The 24,113-nt window shown below is 48.0% G+C and overlaps 1 protein-coding gene across 4 annotated transcripts in view; it reads left to right on the forward strand.

The window, feature by feature from the left end:
- RNF213 (ring finger protein 213) overlaps positions 1-24,113 on the forward strand; it is a 131,509-nt gene that overhangs the window by 47,015 nt on the left and 60,381 nt on the right. For all 4 annotated transcript variants that reach the window (XM_073005470.1, XM_073005469.1, XM_073005473.1 and 1 more), the window contains 9 exons: positions 35-188; positions 3,831-3,986; positions 5,774-5,863; positions 7,787-7,909; positions 14,472-14,652; positions 17,310-17,483; positions 17,825-17,974; positions 21,500-22,125; positions 23,631-23,796. In XM_073005470.1, coding sequence (XP_072861571.1) covers positions 35-188; positions 3,831-3,986; positions 5,774-5,863; positions 7,787-7,909; positions 14,472-14,652; positions 17,310-17,483; positions 17,825-17,974; positions 21,500-22,125; positions 23,631-23,796 — 1,820 coding nt within the window. The remainder of the gene's footprint in view (positions 1-34; positions 189-3,830; positions 3,987-5,773; positions 5,864-7,786; positions 7,910-14,471; positions 14,653-17,309; positions 17,484-17,824; positions 17,975-21,499; positions 22,126-23,630; positions 23,797-24,113) is intronic.

Raw genomic sequence — 24,113 nt, forward strand, 5'->3', positions numbered from 1 at the left:
TGGCCGGGATTTCTCTTAACTCTTTGCGGGGCAGGATTCCCGAGGAGGCCTTGTCACCATCCTACCTGACGGTGTGTCTGAAACTGCATGAGGCCGTCTGCAGCAGCACAAAGACACATGAGTTTTATGAGCTGCCAGCCTTATCTGCCGAGATTGTCTGCAGGATGATTATACTTCTATCTCTGGTGGTAAGTGGAGTCAACACACAAAGTATCACACCGGGGAGAGGTGTGGAATTTCAAGCAGCCTCAATCTGGAAAGGAAACAGTCTGATTCCGAGGTGCTGGGATGAGATGGAGCGGTGGATTCCAGCAGTGGACATTTCTTGTGCACCTGCTTGATGCTGGGTTCTGTTCTGGGTGTGGGGCTGTCCATGGGCCAGGGTCTGCCCTTCTGCCTCCTTGGGCTCTCATGGGAGGGAGGTAGGGAGTTCAGTGTGGCCACCAGCTGGCCATGGGGAAACCAGAGAGCTGGCGTCGGGGCTGGAGACCAGGCAATGCCACGTGGAGAAGACGCCTTTTCTTTTTTCTTGATTCTGTTGTTTGCAGACAACTATGCGGACCATTTTCCTCCCAAAAAATACATGTCCAAACATGGTCTTTCCCACCTTCTTTACATTGTAGCTTGAATATGGTGACAAAGGCCATAGTGTCACACATCTGTCCCCCGCTGCATGCCTCGTCCCAGGTCCAACAGCAGAACGACCCAGCTCCTCCCTCCCGAAGAAAGCCACTGTTGTGACCTCCCGTGGATCGGTTTCCCCTGTCTTCCAGCTTTGACCCTTCTGCCTCCGACTTTCCCCGCTCAGCCCTAGGTCTCTGAGCTCTGTCTGTGTGGTCGCAGGGATCGGAGTCATGTCTCTGAGCTCTGTGTGGTCGCAGGGATCAGAGTCATATCTCTGAGCTCTGTCTGTGCGGTCACAGGGATCGGAGTCATGTCTCTGAGCTCTGTGTGGTCGCAGGGATCAGAGTCATATCTCTGAGCTCTGTCTGTGCGGTCACAGGGATCGGAGTCATGTCTCTGAGCTCTGTGTGGTCGCAGGGATTAGAGTCAATGTCTCTGAGCTCTGTGTGGTCGCAGGGATCAGCAATTCCTTCTTTCTCGTCTGTGCATCTTTCACCCGCTTGAGTTCATGAGCTTCAGTTCGAAAGCGATGTAAGATTTAATGTTTAGACTGGTCATTTGTTTCTGTTTGTTTGTTTTTTTGAGATGGAGTTTCACTCTTGTTGCCCAGGCGGGAGTGCAGTGGCGTGATCTTGGCTCACTGCAATCTCCGCCTCCTGGGTTCAAGTGATTCTCCTGCCTCCGCCTCCCAAGTGGCTGGGACTACAGGCACTCACTACCACACCCAGCTAATTTTTGTATTTTTAGTAGAGATGGGCTTTCACCATGTTGGCCAGGCTGGTCTTGAATGCCTGACCTCACGTGATCCGCCTGCCTTGGCCTCCCAAAGTACTGGGATTGCAGACCTGAGCCACTGCGCCCGGCACAATCTTTTTCTTTTTCTTTTTTTCTTTTTGAGACGGAGTTTTGCTCTTGTTGCCCAGGCTATAGTGCAATGGCATGATCTTGGCTCACTACAACCTCCGCCTCCCGGGTTCAAGCGATTCTCCTGCCTCAGCCTCCCAAGTAGCTGGGATTACAGGCATGCGCCACTATACCCGACTAATTCTGTATTTTTAGTCGAGACGGGCTTTCTCCACGTTGGTCAGGCTGGCCTCGAACTCCTGACCTCAGGTGATCTGCCTGCCTCAGCCTCCCAAAGTGCTGGGATTACAGGCGTGAGCCGCCGCGCCCGGCCTGATCATTTTTTTAAATCTTACTTCAAGTTAGAACTGTGATGTTAGTGAGAGAAAACAATTAAGTGTATATTTTAACTTTCTTCCTTTCAGTTTTCTTGTGTTAAAGTACCACAGACACAGTTTAAGAATAAATATTATTGGTGAGATGGTCACGTTCTCCGGAGTGGCTGCTATTTAAACCACCACTGGCAGCTGCCAACTTCCACAGAAACGCTGTTTAAGGAATTTGTCAGTTACTTAGGGTGTATTTTCTACAGAAATAACTACCTTGAATGTTACTTAGGGTGTATTTTCTACAGAAATAACTACCTTGAATGTTGGCTGGTATCTCAGATAAGTTGAATCCGCATTATGGACAAAATACTCTCTACCTGTGCCATAAAAGCAAACAAACAAAAAAACCTTTGCAAATACTAAAATTAAACAAAGCAAAAATACATGATGCGCGCTGAAGAAACTTTTGGGTGAGTGCTGCTGTGAAGGCTCCAGGGTTGACAGACACTTGGGAGAACAAGGTGCCCATGTCAGGCTCTGGATTGGGCAATCGTTAAGTTTGTTGTTATTGGCCATCGCTGCCCAGCCCTGTGCTGCTGGATTGTTCTAGAAGGAGCTGTGCCACTGGGGGAACCCTCAGCAGTGCCTGTTTCGTTTTCTGCCAGCCCCCTCCCCCTGCGTGCTGTGCTGTAGTCATCCCCGCACCCAGCCCCCTCTACAGGCTCTCTCTTTCTCTTTCATGGCAGCACCTGCATCCTGGCCCCTCTTTCATGCTTTGAAAGCTCCTGCCTGTATCTTCCCATCCTGGCCCTTCCCAGGGCTAGTGACACTGTGTTCCCCTGCCTGCTGTGGGCTCTTCCTCTCTTCCACTCTCGGGCAGCCCCGCCCAGCAGCAGCCCTGTCCACTTGCCCAGCACATCTCTGCTGCCTCGAGGCGTGGGCCCAGTGAGTGCCAGTGAGTGCCTGAGCGCATCCCGGTTCTGTGGCTCCTGATATACTTGCACAATGTGCAGGGCTGTGCTTAAAAAAAAGATCACACGCTTGGCCGGGTGTGGTAGCTCACACCTGTAATCCCAGCACTTTGGAAGGCCAAAGCAGGCGGATAACCAGAGGTCAGGCGTTCGAGACCAGCCTGGCCAACATGGTGAAACCCTGTCTCTACTAAAAAATACAAAAATTAGCCAGGTGTGGTGGCATGCACTTGTAATCCCAGCTACTTGGGAGGCTGAAGCAGGAGAATCACTTGGACCCAGGAGGTGGAGGTTGCAGTGAGCTGAGATTGCGCCACTGTGCTCCAGCCTGGGTGACAGAGCGAGGCTCTGTCTCAAAAGAAGAAAGAGAAAAAGACCATGCGTTAGTCCAGGACTATGGGGCTCCTCCCAGGAGGGGGCCCCGACCCCTGACCTGTATGCTTCCTGGGAAATGTGCTTCTGGGGAGGACGGGGGAGAAGGGGGAGGGAGGGAGGAGGAAGGAGAGGGAGGAAGAGGAAGGCAGGGGAGAGAAGGGAGGCATTACAGGAGGCTTTGAGCCCAGGGGAAGAGGGGTTTTCCCTCGGGTCTGGTGGGTCTGGCGTGGAGGTAGTGGGAGGGCGTGTGGGAGCACAGCGGGAAGGGGACCCACGTTTACCTCTGGATCAGGAGCCTGGCTGTCTCCTGTGTCTAAGGAGCAGGCCTGGGAGTCTGCGGGGACCCTCTCTGGGGTGTGCTTTTCCCCCTCAGTCTCCTAGTCACAGCCTGGGAACCTGCTCGTTGGCAGGACCGAGGCTGCCTGGGCTTTCAGGGGAACACCCAGATGCCGTTCCCTCCCCTCCCTCTTTTCTCCCGTATCACCCACGTTCAGGGTGAACCCAGAAAACCCTGGGGAATGGAGGTGCTTTGGGAATGTGGGCTTCTGCCCAGGTCTGTGGTCCCTCCATCGTAGCCACTCCTTGGGCGGCCTGTGCCAGCAGGGGGCAGAGGAGTGGGGGCAGCGTCTCGCCGGGCACCTGAGTCCACAGCCGAGGACGACTGACTCTCCCTCTTGTGTGACAACAGGAGTCTGCAGGACAAGGAGATGCAGCTGGAAATAATTCCGTCCAAACAGTCCTCCAGGGGACCCTTGCTGCTACGAAAAGGTGGCTCCGAGAAGTTTTTACAAATAACATGCTCGTATATTCAGGTGTCTCCTTCACATACCACAAGGAAATTGAGGTAAGCGTTTGGCCAAAGGCTTTTGGGTAGGGATGCGAGTGATCGTGATTCCTTGTGGCCTCAAATCACGTGGTATAGGCTGCTGGCCAGGGGCAGTTGGTCTTCACCTGAGCCTCGGTTCTTCATCTACAAAATGGAGTTGCTCCGGTCTACCCGGCAGGGTGACTCTGAGGCAGACAGATGCCGGGTGCAAAGTGCTGCTGCACTGCCTGGTATCCGCTGGCTGGACACCGTCCCTGTGGTGATGGAGGTGTGGAGGTGATGGTGATGGTGATGATAGAGGTGATGATGGTGAAGGTGATGGTGGTGATGATGGTCATGGAGATGGTGAAGGGGAGGTGATGGTGATGATGGTGGTAATGGAGGCGGTGGTGGTGGAGGTGATGGTGGTGGAGGTGATGGTGATGATGGTGGTGATTGTGGTGGTGGTGGAGGTGATGGTGGTGGAGGTGATGATGGAGGTAATGGAGGTGGTGGTAGAGGTGATGGTGATGATGGTCATGGAGATGGTGAAGGGGAGGTGATGGTGATGATGGTGGTAATTTAGGCGGTGGTGGTGGAGGTGATGGTGGTGGAGGTGATGGTGATGATGGTGGTGATTGTGGTGGTGGTGGTGGAGGTGACGGTGGTGGAGATTATGGAGATAATGGTGGTGGTGGAGGTGACGGATATTCGAACATGCCTGACCTGAGAAAAGTTCATTTTCATTTTTGGCTGGGCACGGTGGCTGATGCCTGTAGCCCCAGCTCTTTAGGAAGCCTAGGTGGAAGGATGGCTTGAACCCAGGAGGTCAGGGTTGCAGTGAGCTATGACTGCACCACTGCACTCCAACCCAGGTGATGGAGCGAGACCCTGTCTCTTAAAGTATTTTTTTACAGTGCATTTTCATGTGGTTCAACCTCATAGTGTCCCTGCCAAAAATATTTTAATCTGAATCAAATCATGGGGAAATTACGAGACAAATCAGGTCAAAAGACAGTCTACAAAACAGTTGGCCTGATCTTTTCAAAACTGTCAACCTGTTAAAAGAAAAGAGAAAAAAAAATGACCAGGGAACTCTTCTAGAAAAGAGATGTGATAAGTAAATGCAGAAAAGAGATGTGATAAGGAAGTACAGTATGTGTCCCGGGAGGATCTGGGATCCAGTCAGGACAGGAGCTGGAGCACGAGAGGAACTGGGGTGGAGACCACTTCCTGGGGGCAGCGTCCTCCTCTCCACGTTGCACGTCCTGAGTGGGAAACCTGCACTACAGTTGTGCAGAGAAGGGCTAGAGTCTTGTGAGACCCTGCCCAGCTATGTAATGGCAAGGTGCCATGATGCCTGCAACTTGCTTTCCAACGGTTTGGGAGAGAAAATGCTAATTTATGCGGAGAGTCCGAAGAGAGAGCAAGGAGGGGAGAGGAAAAGTGAAAGCAGCTGTGTGAAACGTGAACAGCTCAGGTCTGGAGTTGAATGAATGTGGGTGGTGGTGTGCTATTCTTGTGACCTTTTTGAAAGTTCAAACATTTTCAAAGTATCACGTTAGAGATAAATCCTTTCAGAATAAAAAGCCAGTTGTGCAGTAGGAAGACCAGTAGTGGTCCCTGGTTGGGTCTCGGATTCTAGAAAGCCAGCCTGGGCTGCTGTGACCTGCCACTAGCACGGCTCACTGTTGACGAAGGTTGAGGAGAGCCCTGGCGTTCGCGTAGTCCCGCGCTCTTACGTAATGTTGCCTTTCTCCCTTCCTGGGAGCGTGCTGTGGCATTTAGTCGTGAGCGTGGGTGTGACCTGTGTTTGGGTTTTGCAGGTCTGGAGGCGGCTGGTGGAAATCCACTTCCCCGTGGAGCATGGATGGAAGGAGTCGTTGCTGGAAGACATGGAATGGAGGCTCAAACAGGTAGGAGAAGTTGGGGGACATTCTTTTCCAGGGCGTGAAGGCAAGCTGGAGAACCCCAGACCATTAGCGATAGCCAAGAGATCTCAGCAGTGCCTCTCGTGGGCAGGGACGTGGTGAATCACAGCTCTGTGTTTCTGTTTCTGATCCAGTCCTTACAGTCTGTCCCCAGAAGAGTGCTTTGGAGTCTTACTGAGAGGACAGAGAGGAACAAGGGCCCAGGATCTCACCATCATGGGGGTGCAGGATTTTTCCTGACCCCTTCGTTGGACTTGTGATAGGGATGCTGTGTTTACTTGGCCCGCCGTGCTCAACCCCTTGTGGGAGGGAGCACGTGGGCGAGTGTGGCATCTGGCCAGCTGCTTTGGGAGCTGGCAAGCGCAAGCTCCGTGCGGGCCCTGCAGCAGTGCCCAGGTTGAGGTGCCTGCAACCCCCGAAGCTCCAGAGGGCAGGTGCTCTCTTAGCTCTGCCGTCTATGGACGGTGGTGTGTTATCAGCTCAGTGGGCCCCTTGCCGTGTTGCCTAGGGTGGCTGCCCTCTGCCATCAAGGGCAAAGGGCCAATGTGACAGCCTCTTTAGATACCCATACTCAGTGGGCCCCGAGCTCTTGTCCAGCATCCAAGAAGAATGAGGTCACCTGGACACTTGGAGGATGGTGAAGGCAAAGAATTTTATTAAGCAATGGAAATGACTCTCCGTGGAGAGGGGAGCTGGAGAGGGGATGGGACAGGTGGGGAATCTTCCTCTGGTCCAGCTACCTCTGGCTGGCTCTTTCCTGAAGTCAGGATGTCTTTCCAAAGTTAAACCGTCTCTCCTCCGAAGTCTAGCCATCCTGCTGAAGTCAAGTCACTGTCTCCAGTCAAGCTACTTCTCTCGCTGCCAAGTCTGGGGTCTTTATAGGCACAAGATAGGGGGCAGGGTGGGCCATAGGTAGTTTTGGAAAAAGCAACATTCTATTGGTAAAAAGACATTTCTCTGCAAGAACCAATGGGGAGAGAGCACGCACACAGGGAGAGAGGTTCTCACGTTGGGCCATGGGTTTCAGGCTTTTCGATTCAAAGGTGGGGTTTTGCCAGGGACCCGCCCCCTGTGTGCATAGGATTTATCTGCCTCCTGCCTCCCTCAATGGGGCCCCGAGCATAGGAGGGGCCAAGCCTGCCCACAGGCAGCAAGTCTGAGTGGCCTGTTGGTGACAGGAGCCTCATGAAACACAAGTGGAGAACACGCAGACATGCCCCTCATGCTGAATTAAGGCCTGAGGCTCAAGGAAAATTAGCTTTTATGTGATACGAGAGTTTTATATGTAACTTTTTTGTTGTTATTTATTTATTTGAGACAGAGTCTCGCTCTGTCGCCCAGGCTGGAGTGCAGTGGTGGGATCTCGGCTCACTGCAAGCTCCGCCTCCCAGGTTCACACCATTCTCCTGCCTCAGTCTCCCGAGTAGCTGGGACTACAGGCGCCCGCCACCACGCCCGGCTAATTTTTTGTATTTTTTGTAGAGATGGGGTTTCACCGTGTTAGCCAGGATGGTCTCGATCTCCTGACCTCATGATCCACCCACCTCGGCCTCCCAAAGTGCTGGGATTACAGGCGTGAGCCACCGTGCCCAGCCTATATGTAACTGTTAAATGGATCTTTGGAGGGAAAACAGAAACCAGGAAAAATGACCTATTTCTCATAACTTACCTGTTTTTGCAAGCCAGGTGATTTTTCTGCAGACTGGGAGAAGAGACTCTTTTTAAAATTGTAGCCTTTGGTCCACTGGCGGGGGGCAGGAAGGACATGCTTTGCATGGGTGGAGAGAAGCTTAAAATTGGGGGAAACGGTAAACAGTGGGAAAGTAAAGATGATGAAAGCACTTTGATCCCATAGAATACTGGAGTGCTGCATCCAAAAGCTCTGAAACCCCCCTTCGATTTTTGCAGGAGAAGCCCCTCTCCCAGATCACTGCCTACTGCAGTAGTCACTGGGACAGCAAAGGCTTAGAGGACAGTGTGGCCAAGACCTTCGAGAAATGCATCATTGAAGCCGTGAGCTCAGCCTGCCAGGTGAATAACCTCTCCTCTCAGGGAAATGGATTCGGGCTCACAACTGTGTTCTGGCATGACCCAGCTAAGGGCTATGAAGCACCTGCTGGGTCTCAGCTCCTTTGCCAACTCAGAGATTGGGAAGTGGGCACTCTCCTCCCTCGCCCAGGGCGATGGCGCTGAAGTCCGGTTCTCTCCGGGTTCCTCGGTGTGCTGCACGGTCCCTGCTGCTCAGGCCATCCTGCATGTGTTCTGTATGGAATCACGGCCGTGCGTGTGTGGCACAAGTCAAACGGGCTTGCAGGCCGCTCCTCAGATGGCCCCGTTATCGTTGTGCCTGCTGGTTTGCTTGATTGTTAACACTTGCTCAGTAGGTATGTGGGAAAAGACTCCAAAGGTTGACAGAACATTTATGGAAGCAAAATATGTGAAATGGAAAATGGTATCAATTTATTTAGCTATTTTCTGCAAGGGGAAAGAGATTGTGCCCCTCTGTCTCCCAGGAACAGTCTCCCGGGCAATGCCACATGAAGAAGCTCCCTGCTGGCCACGGCTCTCCCCGCTCACATTTCCTAACTGGACACTTAACCCCCGCACAAGCACAGCCTTTTGCTTCCGCAGGGGGGGTCCAGAAGCACTGAGGTCATCGAATTCCGGGGACCAAGGGGTTCTCATTTTTTAAGTGAGTGATACCTTTGATAAGGTTTTCCTTTCCCTTTTTTGTTAACACGGTTGAGAAATCATTCATATGCCATACGGTTCATCCGTGAAAAGTTCCAGTTCAGCAGGTTTTGGGGTAGTCACAGATATGTACAGTCATCACCACAGTCAACGACAGAGCATTTTCATCACTTCAAAAAGAAACCCTGTCCCCTTTAGCCATCCTCCTCCTCCTCCCCTCCAGCCACCCACTCCCCTCTGCAGCCATAAACAATCGCTGAGCATAAACCATGGCGTCTGTGGCTTTCTCTGTTCTGGACTGTAATATGAATGGAATCATGTATGTGGCCTTTTGGGTATGGCTTATTTCACTGAGCATAGCTCTGCCCCCCGAGTTTACGCCATTCTCCTGCCTCAGCCTCCCGAGTAGCTGGGACTACAGGCGCCCACCACTTCGCCCGGCTAGTTTTTTGTATTTTTTAGTAGAGACGGGGTTTCACTGTGTTCGCCAGGATGGTCTCAATCTCCTGACCTCGTGATCTGCCCGTCTCGGCCTCCCAAAGTGCTGGGATTACAGGCTTGAGCCACCGCGCCCGGCCTGGTTTTTTTTTTGAGACAGAGTTTCACTCTTTTTGCTCAGGCTAGAATGCAATGGTGTGATCTTGGCTCACTGCAACCTCTGCCTCCCGGGTTCAAGTGATTCTCCTGCCTCAGCCTCCCAAGTAGCTGGAATTACAGCTTCTTTTTGTTTAAAGGGTCTTTTAATTGTTTAAAGAACAATATGCCACCACACTTGGCTAATTTTGTATTTTTAGAAGAGACAGGGTTTCTCCACGTTGGTCAGGCTGGTCTCAAACTCCCGACCTCAGGTGATCTACCCGCCTTGGCCTCCCAAAGTGCTGGGATTACAGGCGTGAGCCACCGCACCTGGCTGAGTATAATGTTTTAAAAGTCCATCCAGGCTGGACACGGTTGCTCACACCTGTAATCACAGCACTTTGGGAGCCCAGGAGTTCAAGACAAGCCTGGGTGACAGAGTAAGACCCTGTCTCTATAAAAACTAAAAAACAAAAAAAATTAGCCCGGCATGGCAGGGCTCACCTATGGTCCCAGCTACTTCGGAGGCTGAGGTGGGAGGCTCCCTTAGGCCCAGAAGGTTAAGGCAGCAGTGAGCCATGATCACACTTGCACTTCAACCTGGGGGACAGAGCAAGACCCTGTCTCAAAAAGCAACAACAACAGAAGTCCATCCATATTGTAGCATGTGTCAGTATACGTTAAGTATTCCTTGCCCAAAATGCTTGAGACCAGAAGTGTTTTGGATTTCAGATGTTTTCAAATTTTGGAATATTTGTATTTACATAATGAGATGTCTTCCGGATGGGACCCAGAGTCTAACCACAAAATTCACTTTATCTTATGCACATAGTCTGAAGGTCATTTTATACAGTATTTTTAACAATTTTATGCATGAAACAAAGTTTGTGTTAAGTATTTGTATGTTGAATTTTTCATTTGTGGCATCATTATACTCAAAAAGTTTGGATTTTACAGTATTTTGGATTTTGGGATTAGGAATGCTCAACCTGTATTTCGTTTCTTTCCATGGCCAAATACTATTCCCTGTTTATCCACTTGTCCATTGATGGCCATCTAGGTTGCTTCTTTGGCTATTATAAATCTGTTGATACAAATGTTAGTGTACATGTTTATGTGTGGGTATATGTCTTCATTTCTCCTAGGTGTATACCTCGATGTGGAATTGCTAAATCATATGGTAACTCCATGTTTAATTGTTTAAAGAACTGTCGGGCCGAGTCCCACAGCAGCTGGACCATTTTCAATCCCTCCAGCAGCATAGGAGGCTTCCGGGTTCTCCATATCCTCACCAACATGTATTATCTAACTTTTTGATTCTAGCCATCCTAGTGGGTACGAAGTGGTATCTCCTTGTGGTTTTTGTTTATTTTTTGAGATGGAGTCTTGCTCTGTTACCCAGGCTGGAATGCAGTGCTGTGATCTTGGCTCCCTGCAACCCCTCCACCTCCTGGGTTCAAGCAATTCTCCTGCCTCAGCTTCCCGAGTAGCTGGGATTACAGATGTGCACCACCATGCCCAGATAATTTTTGTATTTTTGGTAGAGACGGGGTTTCACCATGTGGGCCAGGATGGTCTTGATCTCTTGACCTCGTGATCTGCCTGCCTTGGCCTCCCAAAGTGCTGGAATTACAGGTGTGAGCCACCATGCCCAGCCTCATTGTGGTTTTTAACTGCATTTCTCTGATAACTAATGATATCAAGCATCTTTTCATATGCTTATTGGATTTGTTTGTATCTTCTTTGGAGAAATGTTTATTGAGATCTTTTGCCCCCATCCCCAATTTTTTTTTTTTTTTTTTTTTGGAGGAAAGGTCTTGCTGTGTCACCCAGGCTGGAATGCAATGGCACAATCGTGGTTCATTGCAGCCTTAACCTCCTGGGCTGAAGTGGTCCTCCCACTTCAGCCTCCCAAGTAGCTGGGACTACAGGCATGTGCCACCATATTCAGCTAATTAAAAAAAAATATTTGTGGGCCAGGCGCGGTGTCTCACGCCTGTAATCCCAGCACTTTGGGAGACTGAGGCAGGTGGATCACAAGGTCGGGAGATCGAGACCATCCTGGCTAACACAGGGAAACCCGGTCTCTACTAAAAATACAAAAAATTAGCCAGGTGTGGTGGCATGTGCCTGTAGTTCCAGCTGCTTGGGAGGCTGAGGCCAGAGAATCGCTTGAACCTATGAGGCAGAGGTTGCAGTGAGCTGAGATTGTGCCACTGCACTCCAGCCTGGGCGACACAGCGAGACTCTCTTTTTTTTGTAGAGACAGGGTCTTGAGATGTTGCCCAGGCTGGTCTTGAACTCCTGGGCTCACATGATCCTCCCTCCTTGGCCTCCCAAAGTGTTGGGATTGAAGGCATGAGCCACTGCACCTCACCTCTTTTGCTCATTTTTTAATTGGGTTGTCTTTTTATTATAGAGTTGGGAGTCTGTATTCTATATACAAGTCCCTTGTCAGATATCTGATTGCAAGTATTTTCTCCCATTCTATGTGTTGTTTTTTCATGTTCTTGATGGTTTCTTTTGAAGCACAGAGTCTTTAATTTTGAAGAATTTGGGCATATCTGTTTTTTCTTTTGTTGCTTGTACCGTTGGTGTCAAAGAGTCCTTTGCCAAATCCTAGGTTGTGAAGATTTACTTCTATGTTTATTTATCTCTAAATGTTTGATAGTTTTAGCTCTTACATTTAGGCCTTTGATCCATTTTGAGTTCCTTTTTGTATACGGTGTATATGGTGTGAGGTAAGGGTTCTATTTCATTCTTTTGCATGTGGACATCCAGTTGTTCCAGCGTTTGTTGAAAGGACTCTACATTCCCTGTTGAGTGATGTTGGCACTCTTGTCAAAAATCTGTTGACCATATATGTATGGATTTATTTCTAGATTTTCAATTCTATGTATTGATCTGCTTTCCTATCCTTGTGTCAGTACCACACCGTTTGGACTACCATTGCTTTCTAGTAAGTTTTGAAATTGGGACATGTGAGTTCGTATTTTTTTTTTTGTTCTTATTTTTCAAGATTGTTTTGGCTATTTTGGGTCCCTTGCAATTTCATAAGAATTTTAGAATCAGTATGTCAGTTTCCATTGACAAGGAAGTCAGCTGGGATTCTGATAGGGCTGGTATTCAAAGTATAGATCACTTTGGAGAGCATTGCCTGTCTTTTTTTTTTTTTTTTTTTTTTTGAGACAGAGTCTTACTTTGTCGCCCAGGCTGGAGTGCAGTGGGATGATATTGGCTCACTGCAAGCTCTGCCTCCCGGGTTCATACCATTCTCCTGCCTCAGCCTCCTGAGTAGCTGGGACTACAGGTGCCTGCTGCCATGCCCGGCTAACTTTTTTTTTGTATTTTTAGTAGAGATGGGGTTTCACTGTGTTAGCCAAGATGGTCTTGATTTCCTGACCTCATGATCCACCAGCCTCTGCCTCCCAAAGTGCTGGGATTACAGGCGTGAGCCACTGTACCCAGCCAGCATTGCCATTTTAACAAGGTTAGGTCAGATTTATTTCATTCGATTAGATCTTTTTTTTTTTTCCTGTTTAGATGGAGTCTTGCTCTGTCGCCCAGGCTGGAGTGCCCAAGTAACTGGGGCTACAGGTGCCCACCACCACGCCCGGCTAATTTTTGGATTTTTAGTAGAGACAGGGTTTCACCATATTGGTCAGGCTGGTCTCGAACTCCTGACCTCAGGTGATCCACCCGCCTTGGCCTCCCAGAGTCCTGGGATTACAGGCATGAGCCACCATGCCTGGCCAATTTCTTTTAACAATGTTTTGTATTTTTCATAGTTTAAATTTTGCACTTGTTAAATTTCTAAGTACTTTTTTTTGGGGGGTGCTATTGTAATTGGAATTGTTTTCTGAATTCCATTTCCAGATTGTTCCTTGCTGGTGTCTAGACACACAGTGCTCTGTGTGTCTTGTATCCTGCAACATTGCTGAGCTCATTTGGTAGCTCCAATTGCGTGCGTGTGTGTGTGTGTGCGCATGAGAGAAAGAGAATTAAATTTTCTATACATAAGATCATAATTATCTGTGAATAGAGTTTCATGTCTTCCAATCTGGATGTCTTTTATTTCTTTCTCTTGCATAACTGCCCTGGCTAGAACCTCCAGTACAACTTTGAATGAAAGTGGTGAAAGTGGACATCCTTGTCTTGTTCCTGATCTTAGGAGAAGCTTTTTCAGTCTTTTGCCACCAGGTGTGATGTCAACGTGAGCTTTTCATAGATGCCCTTTGTGGAAGTTCCTTTCTGCTCCTCATTTGTTGAATGTTTTCTTTTTTCCCTTTAATCATAGAAGAGAGTTGGATTGGCCGGGCGCGGTGGCTCACGCCTGTAATCCCAGCACTTTGGGAGGCCGAGGCGGGCGGATCACAAGGTCAGGAGATCGAGACCATGGTGAAACCCCGTCTCTACTAAAAAATAGAAAAAAAATTAGCCGGGCACAGTGGCGGGCGCCTGTAGTCCCAGCTACTCGGGAGGCTGAGGTAGGAGAATGGCGTGAACCCGGGAGGCGGAGCTTGCAGTGAGCCGAGATTGCGCCACTGCACTCCAGCCTGGGCGACAGAGCGAGACTCCATCTCAAAAAAAAAAAAAAAAAAAAAAGAAGAGAGTTGGATTTTGTCAAATGCTTTTTCCGTATCTACTGAAATGATCACGTGATATTTTCCTATTGTTATTAACTGATATTTGATGTTAAATCAACCTTTCATCCCAGAGATAAATTGTACTTGATCATGGTGTATAGTTTCTTTAACATGTGGCTGGATAAGCTTTTCTTTTATCCTTTTAAATGTCAGAAAGTATATTATAAATTAACCTTGTGGTTTTTACTAATTACTGAAACGTTTTGCAGAGACTTTGAACCTAAGGAAGAAAAATATTGTTTCTCGGAGGAGAATTAAAAAGAGAATGAAAATGTATATGTTGTTTGTAGGCAGCTTTTTAAAAGAATTACATTTAGAAACATAAAATATATGCTATATTAAGGGTTTATTCACTTTTGGTGTTTTTCATGATATGAGAGTGCAAAGAACATACAGAAACTGGAAGTTAGCCAGAAGGAAGGAGGGTGACTGGTGTTGGTGTGTGTTTGTGTGTGTGTCTTCAAATCTCTGGTGCTGGACACTTAAGGAGGCAGTATACAAGGAAATGAAAATCTTCTAAGAAATGTGAAGTGTTTCACTATCTTGCTCTTCTTGTGGCCTTATAAAACAAGTTACAGTGGGTTTCTGAAATGCTATTGAGTAGGTAATTTGCTTTTGTTATTTCAAAACAAACTAACGAAAAACTTCTAAATGTCTCTCTTTTATGAATTTTCTTGTAGTCTCAGACCAGTATCCTTCGGGGGCTCCCTTGCTATAATCTGCGGAAATTTGGTACCCTCTTGTCTGCTGTGATCACTAAGTCCTGGCCTAGGAACAATGGGGAAGCCGTGGACAACTTGGATGACATTTTAAAACATCTGCTCACGTGGGCAGATGTCAAGCATCTCTTCAAATTGTGTGGTATGTTTGCGGGAGTGCTGGGAACATGAGCTCAGTGAAGGCCGTGCCTTTCTGACTCTGGGAAAGGTGGGAGGCAGAAGATTTGACATGATGATATTGAATTGGGATGGGCTGACGTTAGACAAAGGCTGCAGTTTGGACAGAGAGACTTCGGAAGGCTCAGAGTGTCTTGCGTTGTAAATAATGACTAATGCTAACAGCCACTATTCATTGAATGCTTGCTGCACCCTAGTGACTGTACTGGCCCAGTGCCCTTGAAACAGCCCTTCTGAAAGTCCCCTTTAAGGCCCCCAATTTTCAGATCAGGAAACAACTGGAGAATGCATTGTGACTTACCTAAGGTCTCAAAGATTATAAGTAGTAAAAACTAAAATCCAGACCCAGGTATGTCTTGCTTATTTGGAGATCAATGTAGAATGTCCAAGCCAACATTGATGACCTCAACAGAAAGTGAAGTACTGGGCTCTCTGATTTCCCACCCAGCCCCCTCCGCCCCAGGTGTTTTGTGATCAAGGAGGGAGAGAGACATTCCATCCTAAAAACGTTAGAGTCCAGTTGATGTGTGAGACCTTAGATTCCTCTCTTTTAGTGAGAGGGCACCGGATGGGGATCAGCCAAAATCAATGCTGAGCTTCCTATGGATCCGGGAAGTTGTGGGGATCAAATAACTGAATTGATATGGGAGTGCATAAGTGAAAGCTACTCTCTTAAAAAGATCATTTTTGTGTTGTTTGCGTATGTTTGTTTGTTTATTTATTTATTTATTTTTGAGACGGAGTCTCGCTCTCTCACCTGGGCTGGAGCGCAGTGGTGGATCTCAGCTCACTGCAACCTCTGCCTCCCGGGTTCAAGCGATTCTCCTGCCTCAGCCTCCCAAGTAGCTGGGATTACAGAGGTGAGCCACTGTGCCTGGCAATTTATTTATTTTTAAAACAAGGTCTTCTCCATTGCCCAAGTTACATGTAGTGCAGTGATGCCATCACCGCTCATTGTAAGCCCCGACCTCCCGGGCTCAAGTGATCCTCCTGCCTCAGCCTCCCAAGTGGCTGCTACTCCAGGCATGCACCACCATGCTCAGCCTGTTTATAAGTTGGATAGAAATTTTTAGAGCACTTTTATGTGTACAGAAAAATTGAGTGGAAACTACAGAGCTCTCATCTGTCTCCCCCACCATCACACAGGCAGTACCCTGGTATTAACACGCAGCACTAGCGTGGTGCTTTTGTTACAGCTGACAAGCCAAGATCGATACATTGTTATTAACTAAAGTCCATAGTTTACAGTAGTGTTCATTCCTGGTGTTGTCCATTCTCTGGGGTTTGGATAAACCATGGCCTTTGTCCACCATTCCAGTATTGTACAGAATAGTTGCGCTGCCCTACAAAATCCCGTGCTCCCGCACCCACCCCCCCTCCATTTCCTTTAGTCTTTTCCGGAACATCCTATAGTCGGAATCTTATAGGATGTCACCTTTAGACTGGCTTCCTTCACTTAGTAATATGTATTTATGTTTCCTCCATGTCTTTTCATGGCTTGAGAGCTAACTTCCTTTTACTACTGAATAATATTCCATTGTATGGATGTGCTACAATTTGCTTACCCGTTCACCTAATGAAAGGCATCTTGGTTGCTTCCAAGTTTCTGCAATGATTAATAAAGCTACTGTGTTTGTATGTTATGGTGCAGATAAGCTTCCTCGTCTCCTGATACTGTATGGCTCTAATATTACTGGGAGAGAAATCCTCTGTGGTTAAACTAAACATACATAAAAATTCTGCCCTCTAAATTTGTCATAAAATCAATTCCAAGATTTTACAAGATAATGAAGATTACAGAGTATAAAGTTATCATGTGGCTGTTTCTCTCTTTGCATATGCTATGAAAATGTCTCCCTAAGACCATCTTGATATGCTTTGCTAGGTAGGTCTGCATCCCTGGTACAGTTTCTTCTGCTGTAGATATTCCTAGGGTGGGGGCTTTTTAAAGAAGATTCTGTGTATTCTATTTAAAAAATATATTCAGGCCAGGTGAGGGGATTCATGCGTATAATCCTAATGCTTTGGGAGGCCAAAGCAGGAGGATGTCTTGAGCCCAGGAGTTTGAGACCAGTCTGGGTGACAAAGTGAGACAAAAAATTATCTCACATTGTCTCTACAAAAATGTTTGAAAGTTTACCAGCCTTTGTGGTGTGCACCTGTATTCCTAGCTACTCGGGAGGCTGAGGCAGGAAAGTCAGAGATTGAGGTTACAGTGGGCTATGGTTGTGCCACTGCACTCAAGCCTGGGTGATAGAGTGAGACCCTGTCAAAAAAAAAAAAAAAAAAAAAAAAAAGGAAGTCAGTCCGTCCATACGCTGAAGGGGACGTGGGTTTTAACCTGAGAAATGTGTCTCCCAGCTGATTTTGGCCATCGAGGGAGTCCGCTTCGTGGACAAAGAAGTTGTTTAGGGGATGAATCTGGGCAAGACCTAACCATCGTGGGGGAAAGCAGAGGGGAGTGGAGTGACTGGCGTATCTGGAGACACTGGCTAGCTGTTGCCTGTGTTTGAGGAAGTGGGGGCAGAACAAGAGGTTATTTGGAATTCCCATGGTATTGGCAATGAGGTGGGAGGTGGGGAGCACAGCACACTGTTTTAACTATGTTGTTCATCTGTTCAGGAACCAATGAGGAAATACTAGCAAATATTACAGAGGATGGCAAGAAGTTGATGGGTGCTGCTGACTCTGTGTTCACGAAAATTGCTGGTGACCTCCGAAATGGAACGATTTTAGTTGGACAACTGGAGCTGATTATAAAGCACAAGAATCAGTTTCTTGACATCTGGCAACTGAGTAAGCATCAAGTCGAGATACGCACTTCAGGCTCCTGAGGCATTAAGTAGCTTGAAGATACGTTTGTGTTTGCGTGCGCATTTTTGTAAAGGAGATGATCATCTTAGCCTTGATAATGAGTATCTTTTCTTGCTCGTAAGTTGATAGGGGTGGTTTATAATTCTCAAGAACATCACGGGAAAGTGATAAAATAATGGCCATCTGGAAAAAGTGGCTATGCGCAAAACCGTCCTAGTCCTTGTCCTGGTGGCGGGGAAGGTGGGGCACATTCAAAGCGTTGCCATGGAAAATGGCATCTGTTTGCTGTACTGGGTTACTTTATTGTTGTTCTTGTTTTCCAGAGGAAAAAAGTCTTTCACCCCAGGATGAAAAATGTACTATGGAGGAAACACTGAATTGGAGAATGGAGGAACTGTTATTTCTAGAGAAAGAGAAAAGATGTGTTGATAGTCTCCTGAAGATGTGTGGGAATGTGAAACACCTAATACAAGGTGTGGTATTCCTAAGAAGTGAACAAAGTTGAGGGCTCTCAAAGGGTTAGAGGAGAACACAGTAAGAATGGATCGCAGTAGCAGATCTTTATTTTGGAGAGAAGGCTTAAAAATTTTTTTTTTAATTTGCATTTGCTGGGGGATCGCTTTCACCTCTTTTAGATTCTTCTTTTTGGTATTTATGTCCACATTTCCAAATAACATGCGTAAATGTCTCCTTGATTTTTCCGGCATCAGCATGAGCTGCTGACACCCGCTGCGGAAGATGAGGGCTTAGAGCCACGCATTTCTGGCCTGTGCCCTGCACACATCACCTTTCCACCTCCTGTTGCTCCCTGTTTTCTCACAGTGGAGTCGCATCATTGTTTAGGGTTAAATCATCAGGACCTATACGGATCAGAAGTGAACCACGAAAGAAACCGTGATCATTTTCCACGTTTTGCACAAACTCTCTGTTTTCCACAGAATTACATTTCCTGTCAAATGCCGTTTTCATCGTGTTAATGATATGCTGTTTTCATTGTATTCATTTCTAATTCATCCCAATCTCTGCTGAGTGTCTGAATTTCCTTGAAGATCATCAGTTTGACCTTTGAGAAGGAACCTGCCAACCCTGGACTGCAGACGTAGGGTGGAGTCTCCCTCTACCTCCTAGGGAGCCTTTGCCTCTGGCCTGGGTTAGACGGGGTTCCCGCGACCCCGCCCCCCTCTCTCTCTTGCTTCCTCTGTTGGCAGCGCACACCCTCACTGGCTTCCTGAGAAAAGGGGGTGTGAGAGGTTAAACCCTCGAATCCTTGCATGCCTAAAGATGTCCTCTTCCTAGGTCAGTCACTCGGTTAGGTCTAGAATTACAGACTGGAAGTCATTTTCCTTCTGAAGTTTCAATGTGCTGTGCCGTCACTGCCTCCACAGCGTGGCTATGTATGGAGAAGCCCAGTGCGGTGCCCATTACACATCCTTCGTGTGTGACCTGTTTTCTCTTTCTTGAAGCTCTTGAACTCTTTCTGTTACTCATATTCTGAAATAATAACATGTCTTGGCCTGGATCTATGTTCCATGGAGGCAGGGCCTGTTGGCTCCCACCTGTAATCTCAGCGCTTCGGCAGGCCAAGGCAGGAGGATTGCTTGAGCCCAGGAGTTTAAGACCAGTCTGGGCAACACAGCAAGATCCCATCTCTAAAAAAAAAAAAAAAATACAAAAATTTAGCCAGACACAGTGGTGCATGCCTGTAGTCCCAACTACTCGGGAGGCTGAGGCAGAAGGATCATTTGAACCTGGGAGGTCAAGGCTGCAGTGAGCCGAAATCATGCCACTACACTCCAGCTTGGGTGATAGAGTGGGACTGTATTCCCAAAAAATAAAATATTTTCAGTCCCCTCTATTGGGTATTAATAGGTAGGTCTTTCAAATCTAGACGTCAAAGTCCTTGAGTTCTGGGAAATTCCCTTGAATGATTTAATTTTTTCTTCTCTTGCTGGAATTCCTGTTGATTGGATACAGGACCTCCTGGATGGTCATCTAACTGTCATCATTTTTCTCTCCAGTTTTCCACCGGTTTTTCGCTCTGGTCTTGAGAGATTTATTCAGAACCAAACTTTCTGCTAACATTTTCGTGTCAGCTTTCCTGTATATATATTTAATGTAAAGGAATTCTTTTTCTCAGAATGATCCTTTTTAAATTCTATCCTGTTCTTGTTCACATTGCAGTATCTTCCCTTCTGGGTTATTCACAGTTTTGTTTTGCAGGTTTTGCTTTTCCTTGCATCATGTGCTGCTTCCTCCAGGTTCCTTTCACTTGTTGATTTATTTTGATTTTTTCCTAGGTCTGGACGTTCTTGTTTGTCTGTGTTTAAAAGAAAGCCCTCAAAAGTGGATTGGCCCTCCACGGGGTGCTGCCGTGGGGTGCCGTGGTTCGGCCTGGAAGTTGGCCTGTCTCCTGAGGTCTTCTGTCTCCTGTCTGGACGGTGTGGGCCTGGCTGCCAGGTTTCCGGGAGTCAAGAGAGAGAAGCGGGCTGGCGGGCCTCGGCATCCTACGTGCAGTCCTCCCATGGCCTGTGTTCTCAGTGTGGTTCTCCGCCATCTCCCTCTGTCCCCTGTGCTTCACGCCCCCTCCTCCTTCCCCCTGAGATTGGATAATTCATGTCTTCTGTTAGTTTCCTGAGAAAGGGGATGTGTCTAGAAATGCCCTTTTTTCTGACATGTATCTGTGGCCTCCAGTCCACACACCCCTCTGCATTATCCTTTCTAGAAAATAAAGCATCTCTTGGCTGCTGGGGTGAAGGAGGGGGTCCACCTGCTGTGTCAGGGCATTGAGGTGACAGTGTGCTGGATGGACCACGTCTTTTTTTTTCTTTTTTTGAGACAGAGTCTTGCCCTGATGTCCAGGCTGGAGTACAGTGGCGCAGTCTCGGCTCACTGCAACCCTCCGCTTCCTGGGTTCAAGTGATTCTTGTGTCTCAGCCTCCCTAGTAGCTGGGATTACAGGCATCCACCACCACGTCCGGCTAATTTTTTGTATTTTTAGTGGAGATAGGATTTTGCCATGTTGGCCAGGCTGGTCTCAAACTCCTCACCTCAAGTGATCCACCCGCCTCAGCCTCCCAAAGTGCTGGGATTACAGGCGTGAGCCACTGTGCCCGGCCTGGACCGGGTCTTAAACAGACTTTGAACCCAGTCTTCCTTATTTCATCACCACCTCCCAGTTTGCAGTGACCTGCACAACGTGTGTCTGCTTTTTGGGAATCCTGTGACATAAAACGCTCAGCTCTCAGCGTTGCCCGCTGTGGCCCCAGGACTCCATGCTGTCAGGCCTCATATGTCATTTACCACTGGTGCAGCTCGTTTTCAGCTTCTAAAATTCTGTTCCTGTTATCCTGTTCACTATTCCTCCTCCTGTCCTTGTCAGTTTATGACTTCTTATTTTTTTCTGAGATGGAGTCTCACTCTGTCACCCAGGCTGGAGTGCGGTGGCGCAATCTCGGCTCACTGCAATCTCCGCCTCCCAGGTTCAAGTGATTCTCCTGCCTCAGCCTCCTGAGTAGCTGGGATTACAGGTGTACTCCACCACACCTGGCTAATTTTTGTATTTTTAGTAGAGACTGGGTTTCGCCATGTTGGCTAGGCTGGTCATGAACTCCTGACCTCAGCTGATCCTCCTGCCTCAGCGTCCCAACATGCTGGGATTACAGGTGTGAGCCACTGCGCCCAACTAGTTTATGACTTTTTAAATACAATTTATATTCTGTCATCGGAGTGGGGTTTGGCAAAGAGAGTAAATAGATGCGTGTTTTCACATTGCCATCTTTACCCAGAAGTGATGATGCTTTCTTTATCATGAATATTGGTTAACAAGGCCAAGCCGGGAGGGGAAAAGACCTGTGAACTCTTCCCAAGAAAGAAATCCTAGCAGCTGTGTGCTCTTGAGCTCACGCAGAGAAGTGAGGAGAGTAAGTCTTAGGAAGGCGAAATCAAATGGAATCATGATTAGAGCTTTGACTTCTGACATTTTCTTTTGGTTTCTAAAGTGGACTTTGGAGATCTTGCAACAAGACACTCACAAGACCTCAGCAGTAAAAGATTAAACGAAGCCGTGACGGTGAGACTGCCCACCTCCTCGAACTCAGAGAGGGAAGCGCATTACCACCTGAGCGCCCAGGTCCGAGAAATGGCTGGGAAGATAGACTTGCTCAGAGACAGCCACATCTTCCAGATGTTTTGGCGGAAAGCCGCAGAGCCGCTGAGTGAGCCTCGGGAAGAACAGGAAGCCGCGGAGTTGCTGAGCGAGCCCGAAGAAGAATCCGAAAGGCACATCCTTGAGCTTGAAGAGGTGTACGACTATTTGTATCAGCCTTCTTACAGAAAGTTCATTAAACTGTACCAGGATCTAAAGTCAGGAGAGGTCACCCTTGCAGAGATTGATGTCACCTTCAAGGACTTTGTGAATAAATACACGGACCTGGTTTCAGAACTTAAGATCATGTGCACTGTGGACCACCAGGGCCAACGTGATTGGATCAAGGAGCGAGTCGAACAGATCAAGGAATACCATCACCTGCACCAGGCTGTCCACGCAGCCAAGGTCATCTTGCAGGTCAAAGAGAGCTTGGGACTGACCGGTGACTTCAGTGTTCTCAACACTTTACTAAATTTTGTAAGTTATTTGCTAGGGACTGTGGGGGTTTGGAGGAGCATCCTACCTCAGGCTCTTCAGGAAGCTTGGGCTTTGTGGCTTTGAAAAGCGGGGTGGATGACTTAGAGCTTCCCTCAGGGGTTCCTCTGTGTGTGGTACTTGAGGCCTGAATATCCCAAGGGCTTTGTTTTTACCTTTGTTTATAAATAAACTCCCTACCTTAGCCAGAGGGAGTTTTCTTGGGTCAGTATGAAGATCAAGAACTCAGGAAAGGGCAACATTCCTCTTTTCATAACCAGGCATTTGTAAAGGGTCATAGGCTCTCTTCAGGTTACAGAAGCCAAAAAGAAAGCCACTTTGTCAACTGCCCAGCTGCACTTCCCAGTTCCACCCAAAAGCTGTAAATCAGTTGTTTCTGTTAGAGTCTTATAAGAGGTGAGTCTTTTGCTTTGTTTTTTTTATTTTTTATTTTTTTTATTTTTTGAGACAGAGTCTTGCTCTGTCCCCCAGGCTGGAGTGCAGTGGCGCGATCTCAGCTCACTGCAAGCTCCGCCTCCTGGGTTCACGCCATTCTCCTACCTCTGCCTCCTGAGTAGCTGGGACCACTGGCGCCCGCCACCTCGCCAGGCTAATTTTTTTGGTATTTTTTTTTATTTTAGTAGAGACGGGGTTTCACCGTGTTAGCCAGGATGGTCTCGATCTCCTGACCTCGTGATCCGCCCGCCTCGGCCTCCCAAAGTGCTGGGATTACAGGCGTGAGCCACCGTGCCTGGCTGAGTCTTTTGCTGTTTGTGTTTTTAGGTAGAATGAGATAACGATTAGAATTTAGCATAAAAGCTGGAATCACAGCCGGGCACAGTGGCTCACTCCTGTAATCCAGCACTTTGGGAGGCTGAGGTGGGCAGATCACCTGAGGTCAGGAGTTTGAGACCAGCCTGACCAACATGGTGAAACCCCGTCTCTACTAAAAATACAAAAATTAGCCGGGCGTGGTGTCAGGCGCCTGTAATCTCAGCTACTGGAAAGGCTGAGGCAGGACAATCGCTTGAACTGGGGAGGCAGAGGTTGCAGTGAGCCGAGATAGTGCCATTGCACTCCAGCCTGGACGACAGAGTGAGACTCCATCTCAAAAAAAAAAAAAATCTGGACTCACACCCATTTACACTTGAACCCTAGTGCATGTCCTTGAGGAAGCAGCTGCTCTGGGCCTTTACTGATAAAGCAGAAAAAGGAACCGTAGTTACCTGGCGGGGTTATGTGAGGAACTGATTTTACAGTCCACATAAAATGCTAAGCAGAATGTCAGGTTCCCAGGAATCACAGTTACTCTTGATCAGGGAGAAACAGCCGTGGGGGTTAGATCATCCAATTCAAGGGTAAGAGCTCGGTGTGTCTGTTGTCACAGCAGTGGCAAGTCTAGGCATTGAGGGAGGGTGGGGCTGCTGCGATGGTCGGTGTTTGCAGCTCACAGATTCTGGGGTTCTGGTTCATGAGTTCCAGTCCACAGTAGAGCTTTTTTCTTGCAGACTGATGACTTTGACAATTTTGGCCATGAAACCCTGGACCAAATCAACCAGGAGCTCATCCGGGCCAAAAAGCTGCTCCAGGACATCAGCGAGGCCCGGTGCGAGGGGCTGAAGGCGCTGTCCCTGAGGAAGGAGTTCATCCGCTGGGTCCGGGAGGCTCTTGGAGGTAAAGTCAGTCTTTGGGGTTGCCTGGAAGTCTGCAGAAAGTTTTCAGATGGCGCACTGTGTGGCTTTCCTAAACTCTTCGGCAATATCTCCCTTTGGCCAAGGGCTATGTGAAGGCCAGAAAGACGTTGCCTGCATGTTTTAGGGAGATGGGCATTGCTCACAGAGTTCACATCGGTACAGTATCTCCTTGTGCTGGTGTAAAAGCCACTCACTTTGCCACACCCCGCCACTTCGGATGCTGTAAATGACTCAGGTTCCTTTTCCTTAAAATCTTGCCCCCTTTCAGCTTTTTCTTCCAGTAGATTTTTTACTGGA

Source organism: Chlorocebus sabaeus, chromosome 16, assembly GCF_047675955.1.
Source record: "Chlorocebus sabaeus isolate Y175 chromosome 16, mChlSab1.0.hap1, whole genome shotgun sequence".
In the NCBI taxonomy this organism is placed as follows: Eukaryota; Metazoa; Chordata; class Mammalia; order Primates; family Cercopithecidae; genus Chlorocebus; species Chlorocebus sabaeus.